The sequence below is a fragment of the Eulemur rufifrons genome, chromosome 7 (assembly GCF_041146395.1).
Source record: "Eulemur rufifrons isolate Redbay chromosome 7, OSU_ERuf_1, whole genome shotgun sequence".
NCBI lineage: Eukaryota > Metazoa > Chordata > Mammalia > Primates > Lemuridae > Eulemur > Eulemur rufifrons.
Window position 1 is genome coordinate 253033635 of NC_090989.1, and position 23667 is coordinate 253057301.

A 23667-nucleotide genomic window follows, 5' to 3' on the forward strand; every position below is an offset into this window, starting at 1 on the left:
CTCCTCCCCTCCCCCCTATTGTATTATTTTCTATTTTTATTTTTTTCTTGAATATTTTTCATCCTCAGTTGAACATGAGGGCCAAGTTTAAGTTGGAATCCATCAATATTTAAAAATTTTATGCTTTAAAAGACATCTCAAGAAACTGGAAAACAACGCACAGACTGGGAAGAGATTTTTGAAAATCATTTATCTGATAAGGAACTTTGTATCTATAATATATAAAGAAATTCTACAATTCAATAATACAGAGACAATCCGATTAAAAAAATGGACAGAGGATCTAAATAGACATTTCTCCAAAGAAAATACACAAATGACCAATAGCACATGACAAGATGCTCATCATTAGCAATCAAGGAAATGCAAATTAAAAGCCCCATGAGATACCACTTCATACCTACTAAAAAGGCCATAATAAAAAAAGATAATAACAAGTGCTGACAAAGATATGGAGAAATTAAAACCTTTATACATTGCTGGTGGGAATATAAAATGGAATAGCCACTTTGGAAAAACTGGCAGTTCTCAAAAGTTTAAACATAGTGTTACCATATGACCCAGCAATTCACTCCCAGGTATACACTCAAGAAAAATAAAAACACATATACACAGAAAAACTTGTACACAGACATTCACAGCAGTATTATTGAAAGCCATTATTTGGCTTTGGCATTATTTAAAGCCAAAAAGTGGGAACAACCCAACTGTCTATCAACATGAAAAAATAAACAATATACGGTGTATCTATACAATAGAATAGTATCTTGGCCACAAAAAGAAATGACTTACTGATACAAGCTACAACACAGATGGACCTTGAAATAGTTATGCTAAGTGAAAGAAGACACATACAAAATGACCATATGATCCCATTTATGTAAAATTTATAGAGATATAAAGTAGATTAGGGGATGGGGAGGAGGTGCCAGGGTGAGGTGGAGTGCGATGAGGAGTGGTTGCTAATGGGTGAGGGATTTCTTTTTGGGGTGACAAAAAGGGTCTAAATTTGATCGTGGTGATAGTTATACAACTATGAATATACTAAAAAACATTGATTTGAATACTTTAAATGGGTGAATTTCATGGTATGTGAATTATATCTCAATAAAGCTGTGACAAAAAAGATACTGTAATAAGCAGAATTTTCAGGTAAAAACTTCAAACTTTATTTGCATGGGACTTTTCTTCCATTAAAATATTCTAGAGTTTGAATTAGAAACAAAATTTCTAGGAAACCTAAAAATGGAAAACAGCCCTGTCCAACCAAAAAACTTTCTGAGATGCCAGAAATGTTCTACATCTATACTTCCCAAAACAGCAGTCACTAGCTAGTGGGACTAAAATATTTAATTTTTAATTTTAAACAGCTGTATGTGACTAGTGGCCACCTTATTAGACAGCATAGGCCTAGAATATGAAATAGAGATAATTTATCTTTATCAAGTTACCTTTGACTCTCAAGCTTTTATTTCATTAAGGTAGAAAAGGAAATTTAAGAGTGGTATCAGAAAAATATACTTACAAGGTCTGTTCTGACTGGTGGTTATTGGGATTGAACCGATAAGAAGGAAGTTGTTCAATATCTGCTTTAGTCAGTCCACGAGGTTTAGCCTCTCCCAGTCGCTCTGCCAGGTTTAACAGGGCCTGCAGTGGGAAAAGGAGACATATTTTCATCTTTTAAAAATTTTCTATTCCAACAACTTAAAATTTTTTTAATGGAAATATGAAACTCAAAAAAAGGTAGAGAAATAATGTAATGAACCCCCATATATACCCATTACCCAGGCTCAACAATTCATGGCTAATCTTATTTTACCTATTATTATCTACTCTAAACCTCAGATTATTTTGAAACAAAACTAAAAGATGGTATTATTTCATTGGTATTAGGTGTATCTGTAAAACACAGTTTATCACTTTTGACTCTGTAGGCTGGATAATTCTTTGTTGTGGGGACCGTCCTGGGTATTATAGGATGTTTAGCAGCATCCCCGGCCTCTCTCTACTCACTCTCACTAGACGCCAGTAACACCTCCCTCCTAGATGTAACAACCAAAATATCTCCAGACTTGCCAAATATCCTCTGGGGGACAAATCTGTCCCCAGGTTGAGAACCACTGGTCTAAAAGATAGACTTTTAAAAAGAACATAACCACAATTACATCATCACATCTAAAAAATTAACACTAATTCTTTAACCTCAAATGTCCAATTAATATTCAAATGTCACTAATTGTTTCAATTATTTAAAACATTTTAAGAATCCATATAAATCTATACATTACCATGGCTTAATATGTCTCTTGTTTATCCTTTCATCTGTTGAAGAACTCAGGTCAATGTGCTGTAGAAATTCCCACAGTTTGAATACTGATGAATGAACTTCCCCCATCCCCAACCAGTGTGGTTTAATATATTCCTTGTCTATTATTTATTTATTTTTTTTTGAGACAGAGTCTCACTCTGTTGCCCAGGCTAGAGTGAGTGCCGTGGCGTCAGCCTAGCTCACAGCAACCTCAAACTCCCGGGCTCAAGCGATCCTCCTGTCTCAGCCTCCCGAGTAGCTGGGACTACAGGCATGCACCACCATGCCCGGCTAATTTTTTCTCTCTATATTTTTAGCTGTCCATATAATTTCTTTCTATTTTTAGTAGAGATGGGGTCTCGCTCTTGCTCAGGCTGGTCTCGAACTCCTGAGCTCAAACGATCCACCCACCTCGGCCTCCCAGAGTGCTAGGATTACAGGCGTGAGCCACCATGCCCAGCCATTCCTTGTCTATTATGTCCTATAAATTGGTAGATTTGACTATTTCTATCACGAGGCCTATCGTGTCTAGCTGTTATATTAGCAGCCAATGATGGAACACTGTATATAGATCAGTTAATTCATTAAAAAGATGGCAAAATGGTAATATTCTAATTTTACAATTTTCTTTTATTAGATGAATTATTTCTATATTGAGCAAGTGCCTCATACTGAACTATACTCAGTAGTGTAATTTATACAGCAAAGGTAGAATAAATAAGGGCAATGAATTTTTTAAGTATCCACTATGAACTCATGTATTTTAACATATTTGATTTCAATATATTGCAATTATTATATTTATTGATTTTATCCCAGTAACTACTCTCTTAGTTTTAATGACTCTAGTAACTCATTTGCTTTATCACACAATCAGGCTGCCTTTTGTGGATTGCCTTTCTGCATTTTTCAGGCTGCCAGAGGGATAGAGAATGGATAACAAAAAAAAAATGATGATGGATGAAAGAGAATTAATTTCCCCAAATCCCAATAATGAAAGCTATTACAGCTGTTTGTTTTAATAAAATGATACCACAACTTTGCTTTTGGGACAGCTTTTTTTAGAGAATTGAGTCATCTAAATAATTTGTTCCCCTTTCACTGGCCTCCAAGACTTTCTAAATGCTAGAATAGAAGGTAAACTGTTAAATCTAATTGATGCTGATTATAATTAGCAAATAAGATTTAGATCTAATTTATAATTATCTTTTATACACCTCTTGTATATACTATGGGACACAAAGGTCAATGAAGACAATTTTATGACAATAAAATATGTTCATTAAGTGCTTTTTAGATGGAGCGTATACAGGCATACCTGTTTTACTAAATTTTGCGTTATGGTGAACTGCAGATACTGCCTTTTTTTTTTTTTTTTTTTTAAGAACAAAGTGAATGAAGTTCTGTGGCAATCCCCCATTGGGCAAGTGTCCTGGTGTAATTTTTCCAACAGCATGTGCTCTGTGTCACATTTTGGTAATCTCACAATACTTCACACTTTTTCATTATTATTATATTTGTTATGGAGACCTGTGATCAATGATCCTTGATACCACTATTGTAATTGTTTTGGGGTGCCACAAACCACACCCATATAAAATGGCAAACTTAAATGATAAATATGTGTGTTCTGACTGCTCCATTGAATGGCTGTTCCCCCATCTCTCTCCCTCTCCTCAGGCCTCCCTATTCCCTGAGACACAATATTGAAATTACGTCAATTAATAATCCTACAATGACCTCCAAGTGCGCCAATGAAAGGAATAGTTGAAAGCCTCTCACACTAAATATAAAGCTAGAAATGATTAAGCTAAGTATTGAAAGCTGTGATAAGCCAAAAGCTGGACCTCTTGTGCTAAATAGCCAAGTTGTGAATGCTTTGAAGCCAAAGCCTAATCCAGAGCAAAGCCTTAACTCTCTTCAATTCTATGAAGACAGAGAGAGGTAAGGAAGCTGCAGAAGAACAATGTGAAACTATCAGAGGTTGATTCATGAGGTTTAAGGAAAGAAGTTATCTCCGCCGTAACATAAAAATGTGAGGTGAAGCAGCAAGTGCTGATGCAGAAGCTGCAAGTTATCCAGAAGATCTAGCTAAATGATAAAGGTGGCTACACTAAACCACAGATTTTCAACACAGATAAAATAGCCCTGTACTGGAAGAGGATGCCATCTAGGACTTTCATAGCTAGAGAGAAGTCCATCCCTGGCTTCAAAGTTTCAAAGGACAGTCTGAGTCTTTTGTTAGGGGCCAATGCAGCTGGTGGCTTTAAGTTAAAACCAATGCTCATTTGCCATTCCAAAAATCCAAGCACCCTCAGGTAGCATACTAAATCTACTCTGCCTGTGTTCTATAAATGGAAGAATAATGCCTGGATGACAACACCATCTGTTAACAGTATGGTTTTATTGAATATTTTAAGTCCACTGTTGAGATCTACTACTCAGAAAAAAAGATTCCTTTAAAAATATTACTGCTCACTATTACTTGTCACCCCAGAGCTCTGATGGAGATGTACAAGGAGATTAATGCTTTCGTGCCTGATAATACAATATCCATTTTATAGCTCACGGATAAAGGAGTATTTTACTTTCAAGTCTTATTATTAAAGAAATGCAATTTCATAAGGCTACAGCTGCCATAGATAGTAATTCCATGATGAATCCAAGCAAAGTACATTGAAAACCTTCTGACAAGGATTCATCATTCTAGATACCATTAAGAATATTTGTGATTCACGGGAGGAGGTAAACATTAATAGGAGTTTGCAAGAAGCTGATTCCAACCCTCACGGATGACTGTGAGGGGTTCAAGACTTCAGTGGCGGAAACAACTGCAGATATGGTAGGAATAGTGAGGGAACTAGAAGTGGATTCTGAAGTAGTGACTGAATTGCTGTAATCTTATGATAAAATTTGAATGAACAAGGTGTTGCTTTTTGTGGATGAGCAAAGAAAGTGGTTTCCTGAGATGGAATCTACTCCTTGTGAAGATGCTGTAAACATTATTGAAATGACAACAAAGAATTTAGAATATTACATAAATTTAGTTGATAAAGTGGTGGCAGAGTCTGAGAGAACTGACTCCAATTTAGAAAGAAGTTCTACTGGGTAAAATGCTATTAAACTGCATACTACAGAGAAATCTTTTGTGAAACTTTGGTAAACTTAACTGTTGTCTTATTTTAAGAAATTTCCACAGCAACCCTAAGCTTGAGCAACCACCACCCTGGATCAGTCAGCAGCCATCAACACTGAGGCAAGATCCTCTACTTGTGAAAAAAGATTATTGACTGAGCTAAAGGCTCAGATTTTCATTAATACTTTTTAGTAATAAAATATTCTTAAATTAACATGTACACATTGTATTTTGATATAATGCTATTATATACTTAACAGACTATATTGTATACATGTAACTTTCGTATGCATTAGGAAATAACGTTTGTATGACTTGCTTTATTGTGATATTCACTTTACTGTAATATTCGCTTTAGTGCAGTGGTCTGAAAGGGAACCTTCAATATCTCTGAAGTATGCCTATAATGATCAAGCCCTGAACAAACTTATGTTATCTAGAAGGCAAGACAACTGAAGGTAGGACATGGTTAGTGTTTACATACCGTAAAAACAAAAAAGGACAAACTCATTTAGATCTAAGAGATACACTAGACATGCTGTTCATAAAGGTGGCAGTTTTTGTGCTGGACGTATGTTTTCAAAATGTGGAGGAAGGGGGACTTTCTTAGTGGAAAGATCGAGGGAAGTAAAGGCACCAAGACAAGAATGGATAGAGTGAAAAAGATGTTGAGTGTTCTGGAGTGAGCCAGGACTAAGGAGTGTTCTAGGTGTCTACACTATGAGATACAACCAGAAAAGCAAATAAGACTTTTTAAATTGGTTGAAAGCATGACTTCGCAGAACATCAAAATATTCAACCCAAAAATACAGTTTAGAAAGGGATTCCAAAGACAAATACAAGATATTTTTCTTATATTGCAAAGGTATCACTGTTTTTTCTACTGGTCAGCTGTCCCTTTCATCAACATAATGATAGATTAATTTTATAGTACATAAGCAACTCCTGTTCTTACTACTCGGTATAAAACTAATAAAAGTAGTGTAGAAACAGGAAATTATTACGGCCCCTTTCTCTCTCAAGTCTGGGAATGGAATCCAAAGGATAGTGCAGTTTGATTATACATGTAGAAACAAAGTGAAATAATAGCATTATTGGAAAACTACAGAGGAATACAGCACTGAACCAGAGGTTTTTTCACATGCACTAAAAAAAACAAAAACAAACAAACAGCAACAAAAATACCAAAGATGATTTAAGATTTTATGTGCCTCCTCCCGTCCCCAGGTTAAATTCACCTAAAAAACTTTTCCAGTATTCATACTGTGAAAACAGGACAAGTGAAGCTGGGGTGAGAAAGACAACTGGCAGTAGCAAAAAGTCACACACAGTTACTCACATTCAACATACTCAAATCCAGATTTGCCTTCCAACTTCCAAACCGTACCTCCTATATGCCTAACCTTAAATAACATAGTATGGTCAGCTCCATCTCAATTAGATAATGTCATCTACTTGACCTGCTGTCATCTTTGATTTTTGCCTTTTTCACAGGCTACTGTAGTCCTTTTTGCAGAGCATCTTCTTTTGCAACTTCCTCGTCCTCAACCCCAACACCATCATAAACCATTCAGTAATCAAGTCCTATTAATTCTAGTGTTAAAATGTCTTTCAAAGCTGTGCTATCTTTTCTTTATTGTATATATATAAAGGGCACAATATGATGGTTTGATATACTTACACAGTGAAATGATTACTACCATCAAGCAAATTAACCTATTCATCACCTTCCATAGTTAGTATGTTTTTGTGCGTGTGGTTAAGAGCACCTAAAATCTACTCCTAGCAAATTTTCAGTATACGATACAATACTATTAACTACAGTCCTCATGTGGTACATCTCTGGACTTATCCTACAAAACTGCAAGTTTGTACGCTTTGACCTGCTTCTTCTCATTTCCTTCCCCCCTGGCTCTGGTAACCAACATTCTAATCTTTCTATGTATTCGACTTTACTTTTTTTCAGATTCTACATCCAAGTGAGATTATGCAGTACTATGCTTTCTGTGTCAGACTTATTTCACTTAGCCTAACATCCTCCAGGTTCACCCATGTTGTGGCACAAGGTAGTATCTCCTTTTGTAAGGCTGAATAATATCCATATTCATATATATCTCATAATTCCTTTAACCATTCATCCACTGATAGATACTTAGGTTGTTTCCATAGATATTTAGCCACAATCTTGGCTATTATGAATAATGCTACAATGAACATGGGAGTGCAGACAGCTCTATGAGATACTTATTTCATTTCCTTTGGGTATATACGCAGCAGAGGGAATGCGGGTCATACAGTAGTTCTATTTTTAATTTTTTGAAGAACCTCTATACTGTTTTCCATAATGGTTGTACCAACTTACATTCCCACCAACAGTGTACAAGTGTTCCCTTTTCTCTATAGCCTCGTCAACGCCTATCGTTTGACTTTTTGACAATAGCCATCCTAATTAGGTGTGAGGTGGTATTTTATTGTGGTTTTGATTTACATTTCTTCGATGATAATAGTGGTTTTGAGCACTTTTTTGTATACCTGTTGGCTATTTTTATGTCTTCTTTTAAGAAATGTCTATTCCAGTCCTTTACCTTTTTAATCTGATTTTTTTTTCTATTGTGTTTCTTGTGTATTTTGGATATTAACCCCTTATCAGATATTTTCTTCCAATCTGTAGGTTGATTTTTCACTTTGTTGATTGTTTCTTTTGCTGTGCAGAAGCTTTTTAGCTAAATGTAGCCCCAACTTGTTTATTTTTGTTTTCATTCCCTAAGCTTTTGGTGTGATACCCAAAAATCCAACACAAGGCCAATATCAAGGAGCTTTTCCCATGTTTTCTTCTAGTTTTATGGTTTGAGGTCTTTAATCCATTTTCAGTTAATTTTCATTTATAGTGTAAAGGTTCAATTTCATTCTTTTGCATGTTGATATCCAGTTTTCCTAACACCATTTATTGAAGAGACTATTCTTTCCCCATTGTGTTTTCTTTGGTGGCCTTTTACAAAACTGGTTGATTGTTGTACTAGCTTCTCTATTTGCAGTTCCCAAAGTTCAGAATGTGCATGGTTTTGTAATTTATTGCCTTAACTATTAAGACACCTAAATAGGTTTCCCTGTCACCAATTTCTAATCACTCCCATATATCCCTTTACACTACTGGTTTTAACTCTTTTTTTTTTTTTTTTTGAGACAGAGTCTCACTCTGTTGCCCAGGCTAGAGTGAGTGCCGTGGCGTCAGCCTAGCTCACAGCAACCTCAAACTCCTGAGCTCAAGGGATCCTCCTGTCTCAGCCTCCCGAGTAGCTGGGACTACAGGCATGCACCACCATGCCCGGCTAATTTTTTCTACATATATATATTTTAGCTGTCCATATAATTTCTTTCTATTTTTAGTAGAGATGGGGTCTCGCTCTTGCTCAGGCTGGTCTCAAACTCCTGAGCTCAAACGATCCGCCCACCTCGGCCTCCCAGAGTGCTAGGATTACAGGCGTGAGCCACCGCGCCCGGCCTTAACTCTTAAAGCTAGCAATCTGATGCCATCAGGCACTAAAAACTTTTAGTGGCTCCTTCCTCCCCCACAATATTCAAAATTACATCCATTCTCTAGGAGGGCACTCAAGGACAATTAGCTGGGCTTTTCAATCAGATCTTCATTTTCTCTCTGTTATTTTAGTCCACAGACTATCTCCTGTTCCTCAAAATGTCCAGCACGCACCTCCCTGCTTCAATCAAGCTTTCTCATTCAAGATCTAGATGAAACATTTCTGCTCCCATAAAATCTTTCCAGTACACCTTATCAAAATCCATCATTTTCTCATTTACAATTTCTTATTGGACTTTTTTTTTTTTTTTTTTTTGGAGACAGTGTCTTGCTCTGTCACCCCAGCCGAAGTGCAATGGCGTCATCATAGCTCACTGCAACCTTGAACTCTGGGTGCTCAAATGATCCTCCTTGCCTCAGCCTTCTGAGTAGCTGGGACTACAGGTGCGCACCACCATTTCTGGCTAATTTTTTCTATTTTTGGTAGAGATAGGGTCTCCTCTTGCTCAGGTTGGTCTTGAACTCCTGAGCTCAAGAAATCCTCCTGCCTCGGTCTCCCAGAGTGCTAGCATTACAAGCTTGAGCCACCACGCCTGGCCTCTCTTGTTGGACTTGTATGTAATTCTAACAGAGTACCAAAGTCTACCATAGCTCTGTGGTAGTATGTGTTTAAATATCCTCAGGGATGGCAAACACATTTATGACATATTTGTATTCTGAAATGCACAAAATGTTTACCTAATAAATGATTAGATGAAAAGAGCTGAGTAGAACAGTTCTTTTATGCACACAATGTTCCCCAAAATAATCCACAGTTCCTCTACTAACCTCGTAATTTTCTACTTCTCCATCTTCCACATCCAATTCAAAGCTGAAAGTTGGGCCCACTGCAGGTGGCACTGGAAGCATTGATCTGTAACGAAAACAACCACGTTAGTATTGATATGTTAGGACATTAATTCAAAAAATAGGACAGGAAGGATAGAGGCCAGTGCTATAAATGATAAATAGTCAGTATTTATCAGTAGCAACCTTTTAAGAAAGACTGATTTTATAAGCAGCAAACTATTAAAAATTGACAGTAAAAACATCATCCACAGTAGCATAAAAAACCCATAAAATTAGGGGGAGAAATTTAATAAGACATATGCAAGACGTGTACAATAAAAACTGCAGAAATAGTGCTAGGATAACTTAAAGATGAACAAACAGAAATATACCACATAAGCAAACTAGAAGACTCAATATAAGTAAGATGTTGATTTCCCCCTCTAATTGATCTACAGATTCCATATAATGCCTAGCAAGATTGAGGCAAGCATTTTTTTTTTTTTGGTAGAAAGTCACACGGTGATTTTGTTTTGTTTATCTTTTGAGACAAGGTCTTGCTCTGTAACCTGGGCTACAGCGCAATGGCACCATTCTAGCTCACCACAACTTCAAACTCCTGGACTCAAGTGATTCTCCTGCCTCAGCCTCCTGAGTAGCTGAAACTACAGGTGAGCACCACCACACCCAGCTAATTTTTCTCTTTTTTGTAGAGATGTGTGGGGTATTGCTGTATTGCTCAGGCTGGTCTCAAATTCCTGTCCTCAAGCCTCCCAAAGTGCTAGGATCACAGGTATGAGCCATTCCACCCTGCCTGATTTTAAAATTTATAAGGAAATGCAAAAGAGCTTAAATAAAAACATTTTAAAAACAAAGGTGGGAGACTTACACTATCTGACTTTAAGATAGAAAAATATATAAATAACTAAATAGAGAAAGAGAGAGAGAGAAAGGAAAGAAGGGAGGGGAGGGAACAAGCTAAAACTATCAAAACAGCGTGATATAAGCACATGGCCTTCTGATATAAAGATTACATTTCTTAGTTTTCCTAGAAGGTAATTATAGATATGTGACTAAATTCCAGCAAATGAAGTATAGGCAGGGGTAGTACATGCAACTTGTAGGACATATCCTTGACAGGAACAGGCAGGAAGGGGGATTAATTTTTATTTTTGCTAGCTGAAATGTGGACGTAATGACTAGAGCCTATGGAGCCATCTTACTTATATCATATAGAGGAAGAAGCCATAAAGTTTTGATGATAGTAGAACCATTCTTCACAGTCATAGGGCTAACAAACCATCCTTGAATTGCCTACTTCTAGACTTTATCATGTGAGAGAGAAATAAATTACACCATCTTTATTTAACCCATGGGTGTTTCTGTTACAGAGCAAATTAATCCTAACAAAGTAGTTCTTTTTTTTTTTTTTTTTGAGACAGAGTCTCGCTTTGTTGCCCGGGCTAGAGTGAGTGCTGTGGCATCAGCCTAGCTCACAGCAACCTCAAACTCCTGGGCTTAAGCGATCCTACCGCCTCAGCCTCCCGAGCAGCTGGGACTACAGGCATGCGTCACCATGCCCGGCTAATTTTTTCTATATATATTTTAGTTGGCCAGATAATTTCTTTCTATTTTTAGTAGAGACGGGGTCTCGCTCTTGCTCAGGCTGGTCTCGAACTCCTGACCTTGAGCGATCCACCCGCCTCGGCCTCCCAGAGTGCTAGGATTACAGGCGTGAGCCACCACGCCTGGACCTAACAAAGTAGTTCTAAAACACAGAAATAACTTTTCTCCTTTACCCCCAAGAGGAACAGCAGCAAAAGCTGGATAATCAAGAGTGGCCAGCTGTAAAAGAGGCAAAAATCTTAACCTTTTCCGCCTCTTGATTTGTTAAACCTGTTTTATGGCTCACAGATTTCTTGCTCCCCAACTTTGTCATGTTCTTGCTTTAAGTTCTTTCTTTAACCTTTAACTGGCTCCTCAACCTCAGCCCCTTAATTAAAAAGAAATAACAAGCATACCCCCCGTTACAGACCACAAAGAAGACATTTATAAAGGAAAAAGAATCTCAAGGGCTTCAAAATTCAGAATTCATTAAAATAAGAAAGAAAGAACTTACAACACATATGGTAGTAAGCTGGGATGATAAGGGGGAGGTGGTATTGGCTGCTGGGATCGATATCTACTACGTCCTGTGAGCCTCCGAGGCATAAATGGAGGATAAGGCTGCAGGGAGATAAATGTTAAAAGGATTTAAGATCATTCTACATTTATAAATAATCTGTCAAAGTCTCTTATTTTTTAAAAATGTAGAAAGTTGTTTACTGTTTAAGTGGTATTTAATATTTCTTAAATGTTAACTAGACAGATGCAACAACCAGTTTAAAGCATATACTTAGGTGTACTTCTAAATATAATTTTCCATCTGAATACTCTTAAAATACATTAAACATTCTAAACACGGTGAAAGTTATATTGAATAAGTTGCCAAAGCAAGTAATTAATATTTTGTGAAAACTTACTACTCCAAAGGACACCTCCTGATGCAAAGGATCATGTGTTAAGAACTGCAAAGGAGCTGATGGAGGTAATGTTGGGGGATGGGCTGATGGAGGGTACGTAAAACCTCCTACTGGAAGATGTTCTCCTAAGAGTTCCACTTCATTTTCTATCCTTTGCAGAGGCTGAGAAGAGAAAAATATTAATGTACTTCCAATGTTTAGTAAGATTGTGCTTTACAATAATTAAAAATTAAAAAAAACCCAGAAACATGTTTAAGTCCATGGATCTCTTGATGGTCACATCAATCTGAAATTCATACAGGTGGACATATAGACTACAGTAAAATCTTTCTACCTTTAATTTCAATAAGCAAGTCTCTGAAAAAAATGATATCAAACATTTCCACTATCCTACTTTTTTCTTTTTTTACTATTTGAACCTTTCTCTTAAAATGGGAAGGAAAAACAAAAAGTCATCTAGTAACCCAAATACAGGAAAATTACTTTTTCAGTCAAGGCACCATGACCTACTAAAAGGATTTTCAGACACTTAACATTTCACAGATGAAACAGAACATGGTGTGTATTTATAAATCAGAAACAGGGCTAAATGAGGTAAGGTATGGAAGACATTATGCTATAGTAAAAAGATTATGAGCTTTGACACTAGACAGAACCTTGGCACTGTCACCAATCACCCATGTGACTCTGAGATAAATTACTTAATCTGAACCTCATATTGTCATCTATAAAACTGACCAGTTCATGACCTACTTCAAAAGTGTGTTGTGAACAACTGAGATGATGTACATAAAGCACACACTGCTATGCAAAGTACATGGCACGTAGTTTTAAAAACCAAGTTTATTGAGAAATAATCCACATACTATAAAAGAAGTATAACACAATGCATTTTAGTATAGTCGAAGAGTTATGCAACCATCATATCTATCTAATTTCAGAGTATTTTCACCACCTCAAAAAGAAACCCCATACCCATTATCAGTCACTATCCATTTCCCCAAGCCATCTGCTCTCCATTTCTATGGATTTGCCTATTCTGCACACTTCATATAAATGGAACCAGTTCATATAAACAGAACAACCAAGAAGCTTGTGTCTATCTTCTTTTGCTTAGCATAGTATTTTCAAGGTTCATCCATTTTGTGAGAATTGTATCAATGTCATTTATTTATATATTTTTTGAGACAAGGTCTCACTCTGCTGCCTAGGCTAGAGTGCAGTGGTGTCACCACAGCTCAACTGCAACCTCAAACTACTGGGATCAAGTGATCCTCTTGCCTCAGCCTCAGGAGTAGCTGGGACTACAGGCATGCACCACCATGCCTGGCTAATTTTTCTTTCTTTCTTTCTTTCTTTTTTTTTTTAGAAATGGGGTCTCGCTATGTTGGTCAGGCTGGTCTCAAACTCCTGGCCTAAAGCCATCCTCCTGCCTCAGTCTCCCAAAGTGCTAGGATTACTGGCCCAAGCCACCTTGCCTGGCCCTTTGTTCCTTTTATGGTTGAATAATATTACATTGTATGGATACACCACTCTTTATTCATCTGTTCACCAGCTGTTGGACATTTGGATAGTCTACTTTTTGGATATCATGAATAATGTACCTATAAACATTTGTATACACATTTTTGTGTTGATGATTTCAATTCAACTCTCCTGGGCATATTTATATTTAAATGTAGTCTGACTTCCTCCCACAGTTATGTAATAGCAACACATTCAAATATAAGTAAATATTAAACTTTTAATTTGGAACCTAACACATGCTTGAGAGAAATCACAACTGTTGATACTATGACATCACTGGTGAACTTAAGTCCTGATTTGGCTATATGACTGGACCTTTTAAAGAGTCTAAATTTAGAAACAAATGATGGCTTAATTTTGCTTTAATCTTGAATTTCCAGACACTGGAAGCTAAGAAGGAGAATATCCTGGCATGAATCCTATCCTGATTACAAGAAAAGCTTTTCTTGTAGCTAACTTTTTAGATGAACACAGCTTCTATCATAATTGCTTCTATAGTTTTCAGGAGAGCAACCAGGTAAATTCACCCTCTTTAGTACTCAGCATGGTACATAAATTCTTAGTAAACAATGGTAAAGCTCTGCTGTAATAGACTGTTAAGTTCTTTCCACAGAGCTGAAATCTTCCACTCCTCACAATTTCCATAGGTTATCTTTTCTGTTTCCCCCATTAAGGTTCACCATCTGACGGTTCAGACGGTGAACCTGGCCTACCTAAAAAACAACTAGACCTTTCTCCTGTGCCTTTCTTTGCACTTATATAGTACTTACCTTCCCTAGACCCCGACAATAGACCTTTCAGCTATATTCCAGCCCCAGGACAAAATTAACTATGTTAATAGATTATCTCATCTGCTCTTCATCAAAACACAGAAAAACCTTCAGAAAAAGTAACTGAGGCTCAGAAGGGTGAATTTACTTGCCTAAATGAATTCCAGTATTATTCTAACAAGTATTAACAATTTTCATTTTCCAACTTAGAAATACATAAAGGGGAAAAACTAGTACAACTAAATAAAAATTTTTCTTCAGATTTACTTCCTGAAGAATTGCAGATATGAAGAAACAACACAAATTTAAATTGGACAAGTGATGTTACAATAACTAGAAAAACTTAAATCAGGATAATTCAAGGTAAATATGTTTATACTAATTTATCTGTGAATTCCTTTAATTATTTTAAGAACTACATAACAATGCCTAAGTCAGAGTGTTTAAATAGCAATAACTAACATACACTAACATTTATCTCCCTGGTCTAAACATTCTGGCAAAATTAAAGACATAAGAGTAGAGATACCTACCGATCGTGATTGCTGTGTTTGGAAAGGGACAAACTGGCCTGGTGGTGGCAAATGAGGAGGATGATGGGGAGAAAGGTGAGGAGGATGTATAAGAAATGGATCACTAGAAATAAGGGGTGGGAATGCAGCATATGGTACTGGCAAGTGCTGAACCGAACATGCCTGAAGCATCTGTAAAAGAAACCATTATTCTTTGGTTAAAAATATCAGAATATATAATTTTTTTAAAAGATAGGTTAAAATCTGTCATTGCTATTCCTCCCTAAAATCATACAAAAATGTTTTAAATAACATATTAACAATAAAGTAGTATATTTTTTATCTACTAGTAAAGTATTGGTAACTAGTAATTATTCTGTATTTTAAATAATTTTTACAACCAGTCAAAACACCTAACTTTTACTTTTAGATCTTTTAACACCCATGAAATGGGGAGAAGTGCTGCATAGAAGAGGAATCTCTCTCTAGTTGCTTTAAGATGTAGCAGATATTAGTTACTATTATACCAATAAACTCTGTTTTTCAATCTTGCAGAAATTTCTTTTCTTTCTAGAATTTTTATAAGAGCACAACTCTCAACTAATTGCCTTATGCTCTCTCATTATTTTAGTCAGCAATTTAGCACAATGGTCCTATTACTGAGAAACTAAACTTGTTTAATCTGTTAAAGTGGCATTGGCATTTGTATGTGTATGGTTCGTTTTAATCTCACAGCCAGGCCAGGTTATTAGTTATATTTAAATTTTGCCACTTGCTTTCCTTTGAAGACATTGTTGACCTCAGATAAGTCATTTAGATCCTCTGGATTCCAGCAACCTCATTTGTGAAAGGAGGCTGGACTGAGAGTTGGTAGATTAAAGGACAAAGCATAAGCTTCAGAGGTTAAAAAAAAAAGTAGGTGTGTATTTTTGTTCTCTTGCGCTAACTGTCTCTAAAAGTTAAGTCATTTAACTTTTCAGATTCAGCATCTAGAAAATGGGACTTTCATCACTGGCTTCTGATAGTGAGGAATAAGACCAAGCACTCAAAGTGCCTATTAAAATCCAGTAAGTGCTGAGACTGTAACTGCTGAACAGTAAGGTCTCCAAGACTTAGCCTGACCCTCCATCAGCCCTGTAATTATAAACATCAAGCTTTAATTATAAACAGTATAGATAGATGAGGAAACATGGTTTGACCCTCAGGATAGCCAAATACGTGTAATTTTATTAAATGGTTACTAATTTTATTAAATGGATGCTAACTGAGATTTCTGTTGCAATAAAATTGGCCTTCTTCCTTGGAAGTGAAGCTATAAAGACAGTCTCTTAAATTTTGTTTGCTTACATAATGCACTTAGCTATTCTAAAGAAGGCTGAGTCATAAATTACGAAACAAAATCCAAGTTGGTGTGCTGTGAGATCTACTGAGAACAAGGGCACAGACTTACCGGAGGAGGCACACTACAGACAGGCAGGTGTTGTCCACTGAAAACCACAGAGCATCCTGGGACCTGCTGTGTACTACAAGCAGGGATGTGCTGGCCTGTGCAGAGTGGTATCCCATGTGGTGCCACTGTTGTTACTGTATAAGAAACAGGGACTGTGCCTTGATGGAGCTATTGGGAAAGAAAAACAGAATAGCTGTTTAGATACAATATGTGACTATTAAAAATTAACATTTGGTCTTTTATTGGTTCTTCTCTCAGTTGCACAGATTGTCACAATGTACCTCCTTCAATAGTTTTGACCAGAATACTATCTCTGTATAGGAAAGCTATTTCAAGATTATATATAATCCCTGCAGAACTGGGGCTAAACTCTTCCCTCAAGTGACCTAAAGCCCAGGAGAAAATTGAATTGAGATTATTAACTCTTCTAAGCCTGACTTGTAGAGCAGAAATTTTTTCTAAAAAGGAAATTTTTGGAAAAACAAAAGCTGGTATCTTCCTATCCTTGGTCACATTCAACAGAAAACACATTTTGTTTAGTTGAAACTAGTAAAACAATGCAAAACCCTATTTGAAAAAACTAAATAATGTCCTTCCCTCCTGGACAATCTTATTCTCATCATACCTTTCTCTATGAGCATACAAGCACGATTACACATAAATCGCCATTTTTGTGTAAATGGCACAAAATTAACAGAAATGAGATATTACCCATGATTTTGTTTCTTCACTTAATATTGTATTGCAGATATGTCTTCAAGAGAGTTAAAGGCAACTTGTTCTTTTTGATACTAGCCAGATATTTCAAGTACCCAACACAGTCCTACCATATATCAATAGACATTCAAGTTTTTACTCTTTTGTCAGCACAAACACAATTGTAAAAAATGCCATTGAAGGTATATATCCTTATATATTAGTTTTATTTATCTCAGAGGGATTACCAGGTAAAGGGTTAAACATATTTTAAACTTTTACAGATATTGTCAAATCACCTGCAAAAGACTGAATGAAGTCACACTCTCAAGAATAATATACGAGGGCCCATACTTACTAGGATCTTCACTCAAGGTAGATGTAATTACATTATAAGCATGCTTATCTATCTGAAGAGTGAAAAAATGTTAGCAGCATGCTTGCTTTAAATTTGCATTTCTGATTAGTGAGGTTGAACATATTTTAACATAGTTTATTAACCCTTTGGATTTTCTTGTCTATAAATAATCTGTATCCTTTGCTCACTGCCTACTTTCTACTAGTTGTTTTTTTTTTTTTTTTTTTTTTTTTTTTTTTTGAGACAGAGTCTCACTCTGCTGCCCGGGCTAGAGTGCCATGGCGTCAGCCTAGTTCACAGCAACCTCAAACTCCTCGGCTCAAGCAATCCTTCTGCCTCAGCCTCCCGAATAGCTGGGACTACAGGTATGTGCCACCATGCTTGGCTAATTTTTTCTACATATTTTAGTTGTCCAGCTAATTTCTTTCTATTTTTAGTAGAGACAGGGTCTCGCTCTTGCTCAGGCTGGTCTTGGAACTCCTAACCTTGAGCGATCCTCCCGCCTCGGCCTCCCAGAGTGCTAGGATTATAGGCGTGAGCAACCATGCCCGGCCTCTACTAGGTTTGTCATAACCAGTTGTAGTTGTTTTTCATTTAAAAGATATGAATCTATTGCTTGTCATGTGTTTAACAAAAATATTTTCCCAGTCTATGTTTTATCTTTTGATTAAACTCTTTATTTAATGGCATATCTTTGTCATTCGTGAGCTTATGTTTTTTTAATGTAGTCAGAATGTAGCTTTTGGATTTCCTTTATTTATGAGGTTATACAAATAGCTCCTACACTTTCTAATACTTTTATTTTTAAACTTATATTCCAACTAAAATCTTGTTTTTGTTTATAGTGTGAAGTAGGGATCTAATTTTTCTCATACATGGATAGACAATTATACCTACTTCATTTATTAAACCGCCCTCTTTCCTCTAAACCGAAACACCATCTTTTTCCAGAGTTCCCACATATTCCTGGACCCATTTCACGCTGTTTTAGCTACAATATCTTACTAGAATAGTTAGTATCTGGTAAGATAAATTCTTCTCCTTCTCCCTATACTTTTGTTTCATTAATTTTGGGGGCCATTTTCACATATTTCTTCTTGTACTCATATTACAACTGTTAAATTTTATGTTATTTTACAAAGGATCCAATTTTATATTAAGCCTTTTTATCCAGGAACATGACACTATGTTCTACACCACAGTTCTATCCTTCAAGAAGAAATTCACTTTCTTCATAAAGATATATTATTAAATTTATTCCTCCAAGTTTGAGGATTTTGTTATATTGTCAATAGATTACTTGTCTCTATTTGCATGTCAAATTGGCTACTGTTAGTATGAAGATACTAATTTTTATTTATCTTGACTCTAGCAACCTTATCAACTTCTTGATTCTAGTATTTTTAAAAATTAGAATTTCTTTCTTTCCCTAGGTACACACTACAGGGTGTGTATCCCTTATTTGAAATGCTTGGAACTAGAAGTGTTTCAGATTCCAGATTTTTTCAAATGTTAGAGTAGTTGCATTATATTCATTGGTTCATATCCCTAATGTGAAAATCCAAAATCCAAAATGCTTCAAAATAAGCATTTCCTTTGAGTGTCAACTCGGTGCTCAAAAAGTTTCAGATTTTGGAGCATTTCAGATTTTCATATTAGGGATGCTCAATTTCTGTAACTAAGATTCAACCCAATTATTTATTTTTGTCTTTTTGCATTAGTAAATTAGAACCTTCAAAAATAATGCTTATAGGCACCTTATATCTGATTTTAATGGAAATGTATGCTGAATTTTACCAATAAAATGAACTGATTTTTGATAAAGTCTGTCACACTTTATCATATTTTATTGAATGTAAGACACCAGATTGCACTTTTTTGATGTACTAAGAAAAATTCTTCCAATTAACTAACATAACACTTGGTCATTTAGAAATTTCACATTTATAAATTTACTAAAAACACTTTAGTTGATATCATGTAACACTTGAACATTCATTAAAAGGAAAATATAAGTAAAATAAAGTGGTTAGTCCCAGTATTTCTTTACTTTACTTTCAGAGTCTGACTCTGCTGACTTTTTTTTTTTTTTTTTTTTTTTTGAGACAAGGTCTCACTCTGTTGCCCAGGCTAAAATGCAGTGGTGTCATCATAGCTTACAACAACCTCAAACTCCTGGGCTCAAGTGATTCTCCTGTCTCACACTCTCTATTAGCTAGGACTTAAAGGCATGTGCCTCCATGCTTGGCTAATTTTTTAATTTGTTTTTGAGCCATAAACAAAGGCTGCTCTTAAACTCCTGGCCTCAAGCAATCCTCCCACCTTGGCATCACAAAGTGCTAGGATTACAGAGGTGAGCCAGTGTGGGCAGCCTGAATCACTTTTCACCTCATTGTCAATGTCTGTTTTTTCCAGGAGAGGTTCAGTGCTATCAAGGGGGTTGGTAATGCAGCATTTCTTAAAACAATCCATAAAAGAAACAAAGACTATTTTGTGCTACAATCTTTAGTCAGGTTTGTAATTATGTAAAGCTGGTCTACTTTTGACTGCTGCTTGGAGAATGGTGTTAACTCACCTCCTCCCCAAACACAATCCACTTCTGCCTTCCACGTAGCTGGGACTACAGGTATGCACCACTCATGGTGATTTTTGAGGAATATAGAGTAGTCTAAAAAACTGACATAGAAAGCTACTATAAACAATCCAATATAAAATTTTTTTGTGGACATGTGCACTCAATTCTCTTGAGTACACCTAGAATAGAATTGCTGGATTAAAGGGCATCAGTATGCCTGACATGATTAGAATTTGCCCAACAGTTTTCCAAAGTGATTGTCACTTTTTACTTTCACCAGCAACAGAACTGTCTGTCTTTTTCAGTCTCCATGGTGGATGTGTAATGATATCTTATGATTTTAGTGTGCATTTTCTTGATGAGCATCCTGTGGCCTTCTGCATATGTTTTTTGTGTTTGTGAAATGCCTGTTCAAGTCTTCTGCCCATTTTAAAAATTAGATTGTCTTTTTAAAAAATTTGAATGAGAGTTCTTTTCATGTTCTGGATCCTAGTCCTTTCTCTGATACGGTTCCATGAATATTTTCTTTCAGGCAGTGGTTTACTTTTTCATTTTTTAAATGTTATTTTTGGATGATTTTTAATTTTAATGCAATCTAATACACTGTGTTTAATTAAGTAGTAATTATTTTTCCTGTTTAAGAAATCTTTGCCTACCTCATGAAGATGATCTTTTTTCATTAATAATTTTACCTTTCACATTTAGAGCTATAACCCAACTTGAACTAATTTTTGCATGACATAAAGTAGCAGCCAAGGTTCAAATTTACCCAGTCGTTCCTGCACCATTACTAAAAAAGACCTTCTTTTCCCTTCTTGAATTCCTTCGGCATCATTGTCAAAAATTAAGGGACCAGGCTGGGCGCGGTGGCTCACGCCTATAATCCTAGCACTCTGGGAGGTCGAGGCAGGCGGATTGTTTGAGCTCAGGAGTTCGCGACCAGCTTGAACAAGAGCAAGACCCTGTCTCTACTAAAAATAGAAAGAAATTAAATGGACAGCTAAAAATATATATAGAAAAATTAGCCGGGCATGGTGCGCATGCCTGTAGTCCCAGCTACTCGGGAGGCTGAGGCAGGAGGATTGCTTGAGCCCAGGAGTTTGAGGTTGCTGTGAGCTAGGCTGACGCCACGGGACTCTAGCCAGGGTGACAGAGTGGGACTCTGTCTCAAAATAAATAAATAAATAAATAAAAATAAAAAATTAAGGGACCAATATATAAATCTATTTCTGACTATAATAAACACAATTTATTTATATTTAAGAACAATTCTCTGCACAGTTGGTGCTTTTTCTGTCTCATTTAAGAAAGCCTTCCCTATTGAAGAGCATGCTGTTTCTCTGTTACTTTCTTAAAAGCTTATAGTTTTTCTTTTAACATTTAAGTCTTTAATTTACCTGGAATTGACTTTTGTGAATGGTATGAAGTACAGGATCTAGTTTTACGTTTTCATTTGGATACCCAATTGTCCCAGCATCATTTAACCGACTGTTTATGTTGTTGATAAGGCTTCCAGTCAACAGTGGGCTATCAACTACAAGGGTTGGTTCCCCCAATCCCTGCATTGTTCAAGGGTCAACTGTACTTGTGTATCTAAACATATTTAAACACAGAAAAAGTGTGGTAAAACTACAGCAGTATTAGGTCATTAAGTATGAAATGTTCACATTTCCTTAAGTACTAAGTTTGACAGTTGCTATCTCTGACATTTCAATTTGACACTTGTTTTTTTCCTATTGTGAAGTACATCCTCAGTCTTCCAAACACATGTTTTGGCTCGTGACTATCTTTCACATTTTTTTAAGAGCCATTTTTGTGAAACCATGGGTAAGTCAAAAATTCATGTTATTTTTGAATATGAGTTCCATCATGGAACTAATGCAATGAAAACAGCTGAAAATATCATCGAAGTGTTTGGGATGGATGTGCCTAATGAACACACAGTACGTTGATTGTTTGAGAAATTTCATTCTGGTGATTTTAATTTTGGAAGTGAGCCATGTGGGTGACCTGAGGCCAAGGTGGATAATGGTGAGCTGAAAGCTGTAGTGGAAGCAAATCCATCTCAACCTATGCATGAATTAGCAGCAAGGTTTGATGTTACTATTCCAACAATACTGGACCATTTGAAACAAACTGGCAAGGTAAAGAAGCTGGACAGATGGGTACCACATGAATTAAATGAACATCAGAAGAGAAATTGTCTGGAACCTTGCCTTTCTTTGCTGTCACGACGTAAAGACGAACCATTTCTACACCGTAGTGTTACGTGTGATGAAAAAGTTTCTTTTTGACAGTTGTAAGCATTCAGCACAATGGTTGGATAAAGTGCCAAATCACAGTCCAAAACCAAATATTCATCAAAAAAAGCTAATGGTGTCTATTCGGTGGTCCAGAACTGGCATCATCCACTACAGATTCGTGAAACTCAGTCAACTGATTACAGCGGATGTCTACTGCAACAAATTGGATAAAATGATGAGGATGCTTGTGATTAAGTAGCTGAGATTGGTCAACAGAATCAGGCTAATCCTCTTGGCAAGACCACATTTTGCAAAAAACAATGCTGCTCAAACTAGAGGCTGGACTTGGAAACTCTCTGTCAACCATCATATTCACCAGACCTTGCGCCAACAGACTACCAGGCTTTGGATCACTTCTTGCAAGGAAAAATATTCAATTTCCAACAAGCTGTGGAAAACGCCTTTTGCAATTTCATTGCCACTCACTCTCCAGGCTTCTTTGCTACTGGCATAAACAAGCTACCATTAAGATGGCAAAACTGTGTCGATAGTTTAGATGCATAATTTGATTAATTGTACTACTTATTTGAGATATAATAAACTAAACTTTTGATTCGAAATCGGACATTTCATATTTAATGACCTAATAGAATCTTACAGAACCACCATTGTATATACAGTCTGTTCACTGTATTTGTAAATGTATTGGTTTATTTCTGGGTTTTATATTCTATTTCATTAGCTTATTTGTCTATGTTGGCATAAATGCCTTCATTATTATTAGCTTTATAATGTTTCTTAATAATTGGAAGAGCTGCCTTCCTCGTTCTTCTTGCAGGGAACAGTGGTACTCTATCATAGTGTGCACTAGAGTCACCTGGAAGGCTTGTTAAAACAGGTTGTGAGGTCTCACACCCAGAGATTCTGACTTTATAAGTCTAGTATACAGTCTGGGAATTTGCATTTCTAACAAATGTCTAGGTGATGCTGCTGCTGCTGATCAGTTGATTGAGGTCATACTCTGAGAACCACTTCATCTATACTCTAAACCAAGATGTCAGTGGGCCAGTTAGTTCTTAAAGAGGCAGGAAGTGAATATTTTAGGTTTGTGGGCCATTCTGGTCTCTGCACAAAGTAGCCGTAACAATAGATAAACAAAACAAGCAGGCTGGTTATGCTCCAATAAAACTTTATAAAAAACAACCAG

The 23667-nt window shown here is 36.3% G+C and overlaps 1 protein-coding gene across 5 annotated transcripts in view; it reads right to left on the reverse strand.

Annotated features, from left to right (window-relative positions):
- Positions 1-23667, reverse strand: part of RNF38 (ring finger protein 38) — a 129420-nt gene that overhangs the window by 6769 nt on the left and 98984 nt on the right. For all 5 annotated transcript variants that reach the window (XM_069474435.1, XM_069474436.1, XM_069474434.1 and 2 more), the window contains 6 exons: positions 16589-16756; positions 15160-15330; positions 12330-12491; positions 11927-12033; positions 9808-9892; positions 1526-1647 (listed from right to left, as the gene is read on the reverse strand). In XM_069474435.1, coding sequence (XP_069330536.1) covers positions 1526-1647; positions 9808-9892; positions 11927-12033; positions 12330-12491; positions 15160-15330; positions 16589-16756 — 815 coding nt within the window. The remainder of the gene's footprint in view (positions 1-1525; positions 1648-9807; positions 9893-11926; positions 12034-12329; positions 12492-15159; positions 15331-16588; positions 16757-23667) is intronic.